The sequence below is a fragment of the Alligator sinensis genome, unplaced genomic scaffold (assembly GCF_000455745.1).
Source record: "Alligator sinensis unplaced genomic scaffold, ASM45574v1 scaffold840_1, whole genome shotgun sequence".
NCBI classification, from domain to species: domain Eukaryota; kingdom Metazoa; phylum Chordata; order Crocodylia; family Alligatoridae; genus Alligator; species Alligator sinensis.
Genome location: NW_005842643.1, coordinates 720,112 through 730,597, shown reverse-complemented (window position 1 = coordinate 730,597; position 10,486 = coordinate 720,112). Strand labels below are relative to the sequence as shown.

The following is a 10,486-nucleotide window of genomic DNA, read 5'->3' as shown; positions in this document are numbered from 1 at the left end:
CCCTGGTCGCCAATATCGGCTTGCAGGGACGTGTAGCTTTCCTTAACATAGAGAGCTACACCCTTAAATATAATAGGTCCTTAAATATAATGTATATGTATAGAATGTGTGTGTGTATATAATACATATAAATGCATGTATTAATGGAGCTTCCAGAGATCACTAACTGACCTGTAAAACAAGCTCAAGTATAGTGTGTTATTCTCTCTGCGCTAAGTCTTCTCACGTAAAAAACAGATTATTTGGATCTCATTATATTCTAACTTTAAAGTCAAAGGGCACATGAGGAACCAGATCCTCAACTTGTATAAACTAGTGTGGCTCTGCTGACCTAAGTGGAGGTAGTCAGTGTAATTTAGCATGAGAATCTGGTGCAAATTTTTAATTTCTGTTTTATTCTCAAATGTAGTTGTATTTACTTTCCATTACGAAAATCTTAAAAGATTTAGTGGCCTCAGGAGATAATCAAATAAAGATGAGTTTCACATGTGCTGCTGTAAGAGATCAAACACAGTACTTGAATGTCTAAGCAGAAGAATATCAAATAAGAGTTGGGAAGAGGTGTTACCTTGGTGCATGAGGCTAACGAGTATGACAAAGTGCTGTCTGGAAATTCTTGCGTCCCCATTTCCAAAACAATGTTGAAAAATTGGAAAAGTTTCAGAAAAGAACTACAGGAATGGTTTCAGATTTGTAATGATTGCCTTAACAATGAGGCTCAAGAAGTTCAATTTATTTAGTTTGCTCAAGAGATGACTTGACCACAGCCTAAGTTACTTAAATGGGGAGACATTTCTGACAGTAGATTTTTTTTTTTTAACCTAATAAGGAACTGGAGGTTGAAAATAGGTTCATTTAAATTGGAAAAAATGTATGAGTTTAACAGTGGTGGTAATTAACCATTGGAACAAATGGCTAATTATCCCTCTCTCTGGGGCATTCGCAATAACGCCGCACTTCTCTCCAGGGCCTTCTCCACAATGCTGCCCCTTTTGGTAACACTGTCCCCCTTCTCTGGGGCTCCTCAGTACTGCTGCCGTCTCTCAGGGCCTTCTTAGGTATGCCGCCCCTCTCCTGGGGCTCTCCGTGCCCACACTGGGCCTTCTCAGTAAAGCCGCCTGTCTCTCGGGCCCACCGCACCGCTACCCCCTTCTCCGGGGCTCACTGCAACGCTACGCCCTTCCTCAGGGAGCTCACCACGCCCGCACTTGGGCTTCTCAACTGCCCCTCTCTGGGGCTGGGGTCTATGCACCCCACAGGCAGCGCCCTTACTGGCACTGGGGTCCCCACGCTGCTGTGGGTCCCCTATGAGGCCTCCTCCAACCCCTTATAGCCTCACCCAAAGCACCGGTGTAATAAATCGCAACACAAACTCAAGCCTCTTTGCTACAACTTAAACATAAGCCGCCTGGCTATAACAACATTGCTCAAACGTCCCAGAGCTGCCATCTTTTACCCGGCCTGGGCTGTACCTGCAGTTCTCACATCTTTGCTCTGGGAGCTCCTGCCTCTCTGGTTGCTGGCAGGGAGCTGCCTCTGGCCTCAGCTCCTGGGCTTTATAAGAGCCAGGCCCTGCCCCTTACAGTCAGCTGACCTCCTGGTTGCCCTGGCAACCCACAGGTGGGCTCCTTATTCCTTGCTTGGGCTCTTTCCCCAGCAGTTTCCCCTCTCTAGGAGCAGGGCACCTCAGTGCTCTGCAACACACCTCCCCCCTTAAGATCCTGACTCACCGAGGCGGATCTTCACTCTTTTCAGGTGTTGCTGGACTCAGTGACTCTTCTCGGCCTTTCTTCAGGCACCTGGTGACTCAAATGCAGGAGGCGGAGGTTTTCAGGCGCCTCCTCCTCACCTTTACCCAGGGCGCACCATGTGGGATTTTTCAGGAGTTACCCCGCCACAGGTAGTCCCCCCACATTAGCCATCCCTGGTAGGGTGCAGTCCAGGCCTCTCTCTCTTCCTCCTTCACTGCCCCGTCAATATGAAGACAAAGCTTCCTTTCTCTTCCTGGAAGAGCTGCCTTCTACTACTTGGGGTGTCTTGTCCCTTTTTCTCCTCATGTGTCCCAGCTCTCATCTTCTTTGTGTCCCTTGTAACAAATCCCTCCTCTCCTTGGTTTCCTGCCAGTCCCTGAGCTTTCCCCAAAGCTCCCACTGTATCCTAAGTGCGCGCTGGGCATCTTCCACCCTCCAAAATTCTATCTTCCCCTGGCCACTGGATCTTCCACCAGGCCCTGTATATATCTTTACAAATGCAACTCCCCTGACTCTGGCTTCAACTGTTTTTCACAGGATCCACCATCTGACTTGCCCTGGGAGCTTATTAACATAAACGCATGGCCGTCTTCCTCCCCTTTGTTCCTTCTCCCACCGAATTACTTTTGTTGTCGATGGACCTTCTGCCTCTTTAGTTTGGCCTGCAGTTGGGTTTGGCACGGTCTCTGCTTCTGTGCAGGGCTGGGTACTTCATCCTTAGGGTAGAGCTTGGGATGTACTTCTCCTCCCCCCTTAGTTTCCCTGGGGTTTTGGCTCCTCCGGTCCATCTCAGGCCTTTGGACTTCTCTTTTACTTAGAGGCTCTACTGCTCCCTCTCCTTTGGAAGCTGCACCTTGCCTATTGTATGCCCGAGCCTGGGCCATCTTTGGTCTCTGGCCCTCTTGATTTATCTGTCCCCCCCTTCTGAGTGTGAACAAGGTAGTTTAGGTCACCGTTCTCATCTCTTCTACTGACCTGGTCACTCTTTTGTACCGCTGCCACCTTTCCCTGGTCTACTTCCCTCTGTTGCCCTTGTTTTGGTGCTGTCAATATTCCAGCATCATACCAGCTGGCAACTTTTTCTAGTTTTTCCCTCAGGCAGTTCAGTTCTTTTGCATACTGGTTTGCCCAGTGACTCCACTTCTGCTCAAGGTACTTGATAATTATGGGGATACTACCTTCTCCCATTGTTGCTGCATCTGTCTCGGGAAGTCCCTCCGTCATTGTACTCTTTTCTCGTTTCTCTACTCCCTTCTCCTTCTTAGAGCTTCCTAGCCTAGTATTCTTGTGGGGTTCTTGGTCTTCTTGGACCTTCAAATGTATGGTCCGTGCTGTCTCTACCCATCTCTCGGTCTCTGTCAAAATTCCTTTCAAGGCTTCCAGCTCTCGCAACTGCTCCTGGTACTCCATGCTGGCCCTGGATGCCTGTTCCTCCAACTGCAGGCTTATTGCAGTCAGTCTCTCTCTTTGTATCTGAGCAACCTGTGTCAGTTGCTGATGGATGTCTGCTTGTAATGTCATCTCCCTGGCTGTGCTCTCTTCTAAAAGGGTCCTCGGGGACTGCATCTCTTTCCTTAGTTGGTCTTTTTCCTTTTCTCCCTTTGTCCACTGGGCTTGCAGCTCTACACGCTCCTCTGTTCTGGCTCTTACCTCTGTCTCAAGGGACTGCTTCTGCTCTTCTCATGCCTCATGACTGGCCATATATTCTCTCACTTTCTCTATTTCCTTTGTTATCGCTTTCCCCGTCTTTTCTGACTGGGCATAGCTCTTTATTAGCTTCTCTCACAGCTCTTTGACCTGGTATTCCACCTGTAAGCATCATTCTTGCCAGTCCTCCAGGTCCTTCTGCACAGCTTCCACGAACTCCTCTGCTTGAGCCTTTGGTCCTCCTTCCGTTTGGGTTGCTGTATTTGTTACCTGTGGACCCTCTAACTCTCCAGAGTCTTGGCCCTTTGTAGCCGTCTGACTGCTTGCTGCCCGTAATGTTTTATTTTCTGCCTCTAAGGCCCGAATCTGCTGCCGTAGGGTTAGCCTTTGCAGCTGCGACTGCTTTCTTTCTGCATTGGTCGCTGCCTCTCTAGCTGAGCTGGTCTCTAGATGGGTTTCAAGGGACCTGTTCTTCAAGGTGTCCTTTTTCCACCTCCACACTTTTCAATTGGAACTGTAACTCCTTGTTCTGTCTCACCCCGGTCTCTAACTCCTTTTCCAGGAACAGGTTTTGCTCGTGGAATGCCTCGTATCTTGCCCTCCATGCTGCCATTTCCCTCTGCATCTCTTGCAGTTTCTCTTCTCTCTGTCTGCTCCTTTTGGCCTCTTCTGCCATAAGCCGTTCTAGCGCTCAAGTTCTCTCTGCCTCTGCTGCAATCAGGCACCTAATTTCTTTAGAGCCTCCTTCTTTTTTCCCTGCTTGTACTCACTGTTCTAATCCAGCGGCCTTTGCCTCAGCTTGCTCCTTCTGGGCTTGGGCTACCTCTAGCTCCCAGTCCAGCTGTGCAGTTTTTTCTTCTAATTCACTCACCCATAATAGCCAGGCAAAATTCTCTTGTTTTAGGCTCTCTATGTCCTCTATTCCTGCCATGGTTCTACTCTCGTCCTAGACCAGACCCAACGTCTTCCCTTCTACGTCTTTTAACAGCAGTCTCTCCTTTGATCTGGGCTTGCCTCAGACTTTAAAAACCTGCAGGCATTTTGAGCCCTAGGGCACATATGCAGGAAGCCTGAAGGCACTCCAGGCTCTTGTGTCCCCCTGGGCAGGCCACAACCTATCTGTGCCAGCCTGCCTGCACCTCAGCACCACTGCCTGGCACCACACTGCCATGCAGCTGCCAGAACCTCACTGTCCAGGCTTCCAGGATTCTGCATGCTGCCAAAGCCTCTGGCCAGGTCTGTCAACCCTCAAGCCTAGCTTCAAACATCTTCTGGCCAGCAAGGCATGCTCTACCTGTCTGCAGCACACCCCCAGTAGCCTGCCCAGAGCCTGCACATGCTTCAGGGCATTGCCTCTGCTACCCACTGCCAGTCCCATGCTGTGCCCCTCTACTGGGCACTGCTCAGGCCCGGCAGCACAGGGACAGCTGCATGGGACCTAGAGAGCCAGTGTGGCATCCCCAATGGCATCTTCCTTGCCCACACAATCCTGGCCTCGGCAGTGCAGGCCGTGGATGATGACCGCCAGGTGCTGGAAACCATTCTGTCCCTGGCAGTTGCCTTCACAGTGCCTGCTGCCTGGACCCGACCCTAGCCCCACTTCCCCCCTGGCAGCTGCCCGCCACCCAGCAGCAGGCCCCCGCCCGACTGTAGGACACTCTGCCCTGGACCCCACCCTGTGTCCACTGCCACCTGGTCCCCCTACCTGGGCCCAACCCCGTCACTCACCCCACTTCCATGCAGGCAGGAGGGGAGCCGGCATGGCTACACTCCTTGCTTCCACCTGCCCCATTGGCCAGAGCTGCACACCACTGGGTGGCAGCACCTGCGTGAGCCACGAACACCCCGAGTGCCTGCTGCTGCTGCCAGCACCAGGGCTGTGTGCCATGGGGAGAGTTCCTCCACCCTCCCTCACACCCCACAAATGCCCCATGTCCCCACAACACCCCACATATATATACACACACTTCCCAACATACCCTGTTGCCCCCCCACACACACACTGCACCATACACACACACCCACCCACAGCCACACTCCACACCCCCCACACACAATATATAAGAGTACGACTTCATTTTTGAGCTATTACACAATTACCTCTATAGAGTATATGAACACGAATCAGGACAAAAATATTTTTTGTTATAAAATTAAAATACACTATAGTAGGTGTTTGACTTTTAGTATATAATTTGGGTTTTTTTCTGGTTAAAAGGTGGCAACCCTCCCCTCCCAAAAGGCATATTTCTGGGGGGCAAGGGAAGGAACTTCTGGTGGCAAAGGTTAGAGGTTTCGCAGTGGGACTTCTGGTCCCAAGATGGCAACCAGGGGACAGGGCACCTGTTAAGGGGCAGGGTACCCTTGCAACCCTCTACAGCTCACTAAAACTCATTAAGCGGCCCTCCAACTGAAATAATTGCCTACCCCAGCTCTACGTAGTTGGTCCAACAAAAGATACCACCCTAAGAAATCCTTGCTACTTGCATAATTTCTGGATCATCACTGTTACAACATCAGTGTTATGCTACCAAACCATTAATACATAAGTGTTCAGATACCATGATGACCAGTACAGTTGTGGAAGCTGCATTGCTTAAAATCAGGCCCTTCTTATATAGGCTCAAGTTGGGCATTCAAAAACAATTGCCATTTTGGAAAGTGCTATAGTTCCCATTTAAAAGAAGATTTATTTAATTTGATGAGCGAAATTCAGTTGGCTGTAAAATGAATAAATTCCATTACTTGAATTTGTGCCTATATGGTCATGGTGTTTTCTTTGATTGATGCCTGATAGATCGACCTGATTTGTTAAAGCTTTCTTGAGACTGGAGTCCAACAAACTAGCTATGTAACGGAAAAAACTCTGTCCAGTTTTTTATATATATACAGTTACCAGATCAGCTTTTGGATTTGAAAGGAAATCTAAAAGTAATAGAAATTCAAAATCATAATATAAACAGTAGATATACTTATTTAAAGTGTCAACTATTGTATTTACTTATACCTAAATATCCCTTTCCATTTTTGTCTGTATGTTAAAATGAATCATTTCTTTATTGCAGATAAAACAGGAAAAGTTGTATCTACAAAATTTTTTGACATGTGGGAAGGAGGTGAGAACAGATCAGAGTATTGAATTGAAGACTAAAGGTGGCATAGAGGCTCTTGTAGATACTCTGCTATTCAGAAGTGATTTGTTTCTAATTGGGTTATTATATAGATTGTATGCAAGAGAGAACACAATTTTTAAGAAAGTAAGTCCTTTTTTTTTAAAGAGGGCTGATGTATACAAATTAAATATGAATGGGGCTTGGGTCTCACTCTTGAAACAAACTAAATTTGGGTTTATAAATATATATGTATTTTTAACACTTGTAACAGTTAAGCAAACTAACCTGAGATCCTAGGCAGTCCTGGAGAGCATAAAGCTGTCATGGACTGGGTCTGTGATCTTGCAACCACAGAAAAACGCACGCAACTACAGGTGACATCTTTGGGGAGAATCATCTGAATAGTTTTGTGTACCGTGCTTAGACTCTAAGCTCTTCAGGCTGGTGGCAGGGCCTTTATATGATCTGTAAAACTCTCAGCATGTGTCTGGGCATTGGAAAAGCAATAAATAAATACCAGTGCAGTATAGTTTGGTGCCACAAATCAGCTGCCTTCAAATGCTGCCTTCTTTCTTAAAGAAATAAAACCTCAAGCTTGCTCTTTGATTGTGTTAGGATGCATGTTTCAGCTCAAAAATTAGTAGACTAGCACCAAAAATCATTACACTATGAAACACTGTAGCAGTGACTCATACTGGAGATGCTTATACCTTGATATGTCTGTAAGTGTGACATGTTTTTGAGGTACATATAGGAAACGGAAGAACAGAATCTGTGGTATCTATGTACAGATGTTTTTGGATGTAAACATTTAAGAAGTAGTGATTTGATTTCTTTTTTCTGTCTATTCCTTGTGAACTCTGGGTAGTGTTGATCAACCTGTATTTTCACTTCTATCATTGAGAGCTGAAGGCCATCAGTATTCACTTGGGATTGGGTCCTTTGGATGCAAACAAGAGAATTATCTTTCTAAATTAAAATTAGTAACTCCTTTGCTTTTATCTTTTGAATAAGCAAAATTAGAAATAATAGAAATAAATTGAATGTAATAGGAAGGAGATAATGTACATCTTGTGAGTAGATATCCAGGTAATGAAAGATTATTTGTCTGGTATCAGCAGACTTTTCTGGAGAGATGACAGCTTTCATTAAAGACGCACCTCAGGGGTCACTTCTCTTAATGGTGACCCATGATGATGGAAGTGCCAGGTAAGCAAGCAATACATTCTAACCCAACTAGAATAATCAAAAGTTTGAGATTCAGAATTGCATACTTTTGGAAAGGGAAACTTTACATACCTTGATGTAGGAGCATGTTTAATCTCCTACCTTAATTCTTAGTGTCCACTTAATGGTTGCCTATATGACACACATTGAACTTCTCAAAGATTCTCAGGCTAGCTCAAGACCTGAAATTTGCTGTACCCAGCAGCAGCGCTCCCAAACACATTGTGATACTTCATACACGCTACTATCTAGGCCTGCGCGAAGCGGCAAGCATTCACTTCGGATTTGGATTTGGCTGATTCGGAGGACAGCGATTTGATTCAGAGATTCAAATCACTGTCCTGATTAGATTTGGCCGAATCGGATCCAAAAGACTTGGTGCCACTTCAGAAATTCAGCCATAGACTAAACAGGCAGCTGACAGCTGCCTCCAGCTGGTAAGTCTGTTGGGGTTGGGGGACAGGAGAACGAAGGGGACTAAGGGATTGGGGCTGGGGCTGGACCAAGCTGCCCAGCCAGGGTGGGGGGCCGCAGTACTTGGAGAGGGGAGCAGGGGGCATGCAATGTGGGTGTGGCAGCGCTCAGATTGGGGGCTATGCCCTGCTGCCGCTTGCCTAGCTGGGGGGAGTGGTGGGGAACAGGAGGCGGGTACAACTTGCTCTGAGCAGAAGGGGGCAAGCGGTAGCAGGGCATAGCCCCCCACTTCCAGCCTACCATGCCTGCAATGTTCCCCCTCCCCCCACGCTGCCTGAGCAAGCGACAGCAGGGCATAGCCCCTGTGCTGCCACGCCCACATCATCACTGGGAGTGGGGACTCTTCCCTGCCACCACTTGCCAGCTGGCGCAGCGGGGTGGGAGGTGCTGCTGCTTGCCCAGCCGGTGCAGCAGGGCGTGGGAATGCAGGCATGGCAGTGCTGGGAGCGGGGTCTATGCCTTGCTGCTGCTTGCCCCCTTCTACCCGGAGCTGTTGACACTGGATTTGGACCCAGCACTATACCTTTGTTCCAGGTGGGCAGAACCCTCAGACTGACCACAACACCTGCCAGTTGATAATGGGCAAATTTATTGATACAGAGTAAGAACAAAAAAGCAACAATACAAACAATTAAACAATTCTATATCCACCAATCCTAGGGCTGTCATCAGAGTCAAAGTACATCTGGTCAGGATGCAGGCTTCACTCTGAGGCTCTCTCTCTTGAGTGGAAGGCCGAGACCCACAGCCCCCCTCCAGTGGGGTGCATGAGATGGGCTTCTGGTATGCCCTCGGTCCATGGTGACTTTGGGGATCCTTTCTGGGGGACAGAGATGGGGATGGGGACCCCACTCAGGGAGCAAGATGGGCAGGGATGAAAAGGAACAGGGAGGGACCCTTTGTTGATCTCAAGTCACTGCTTTTGTATTCTCTGTGGCAAAAGACCACCTCTGTTTCTCCCCAAAAACTCTGCTCTGTGACAATTTAGTTAGGATGGGCCCTGCAGAGGGTACACGCCTTACCCTATCTCATTAGGTAACCTGAGCTGAGCTGGATACATTCCTGAGAGAGGGAGAAAACCTGCTCCCTCTGCCTATGTGACTGGCATCACATACTCAGTTGACGGGCTTGGGCTCCCTAGTGGTCTAGAGATTGCCAGTCTGCCCAGCAACCAGTGATGCATTTCAAATTGGTTGGCTGGCAACCAACAGGTTCTGGCCTCCATTGGACCAGGTAAATGAGGTCATAAGGGCTATATAAGTTAAGCAGCAGTATCCAAGATGAAAACTGAGAGAGAGAGAGAGAGAGAGAAGAGCTGGACCATCTGAAACTTGCTCTCTCTCAAAACTCCTGATCAGTGAACTGCCTGCTTCTGGATGATACTTGTGAGTAAGCTACCTGAGATCTAACTAGATATATAGCTTGCAGTAACTCAGATGCGTGATTAAAGGCTACCCCAGCCACCCTGTTTGCTCTATGGGATTTCTCTGATACTATTGAACTCTGTACCCTAGTCCAACCCTACTCCTTGTAACCAATAAAGTTCTCCTTCGTACCTAGCGTGGGAGACTTATTGGGAGTGAGATTATGCCTTGGGGTCCCCTTGGTTCAGCTAAGGGAGACCACTACTTGTGCTTCTGACTGAGGGAAGCACCGCAAGTCCTTAAAGTGAGTCAAATACCCTTGAAGGCTACTAGGCCTGTGTTTCCCAGGGGACACCATGCCAGAATCAAGCCCGACTCTGGGTGATGGCAGCTGTACTCCTAGGCTAGTGGGTGTGCTCCAGGAAGGGGGTCGGCCAGATGTGAGGCGCCCCCAGGGAGGCACTCGGAGCCTGGAAGGTGGTCAGGCACACTGAGGTGGGCGGCTCAGCACAGGAGCACCCCCTACTGACCCGCCACATTCTCCTTCCCCCTTGATGACTCCTGATGACTCTTCATCCATGGGTATCTCTGGTTGGTTGTCTCTCTGTGGTGACACATCCACGTAGCCTTCCAGGCCTTCTCCTAATTTGGTCTGTCCCCCAAAACTGGGACTTAGGCCCCTCTGCTCTCTGAGGCCTTGTTGCTGGTGTTACTTATCTTGTGTTATGGGACAGTATGGTACATACTTCTTTGGTTCCCCGGCTATTTCCTAGACCATGTGTCCTTGTTGGCCTTGTTGTGCTAGACAGCCCGTCTACTTCCAGGGCCATGAGAAGCTGTGGGTGTGTATCCCAAGCTCTTTAGAAATCCATTTAACCCCCGCTGCCCATCTTGACCCCTTATAATGCAT

At 48.4% G+C, this 10,486-nt stretch overlaps 1 protein-coding gene across 7 annotated transcripts in view; it reads left to right on the top strand.

The window, feature by feature from the left end:
• FAM3B (family with sequence similarity 3 member B) overlaps positions 1-10,486 on the top strand; it is a 29,483-nt gene that overhangs the window by 16,528 nt on the left and 2,469 nt on the right. For 3 of the 7 annotated variants that reach the window (XM_006033590.3, XM_014524643.2, XM_006033592.3), the window contains exons 5-6: positions 6,464-6,514; positions 7,630-7,720. In XM_006033590.3, the coding sequence (XP_006033652.1) occupies positions 6,464-6,514; positions 7,630-7,720 (142 nt within the window). The remainder of the gene's footprint in view (positions 1-6,463; positions 6,515-7,629; positions 7,721-10,486) is intronic. The other 4 variants (XM_006033591.3, XM_014524644.2, XM_025215409.1 and 1 more) reach the window with 3 other exon arrangements.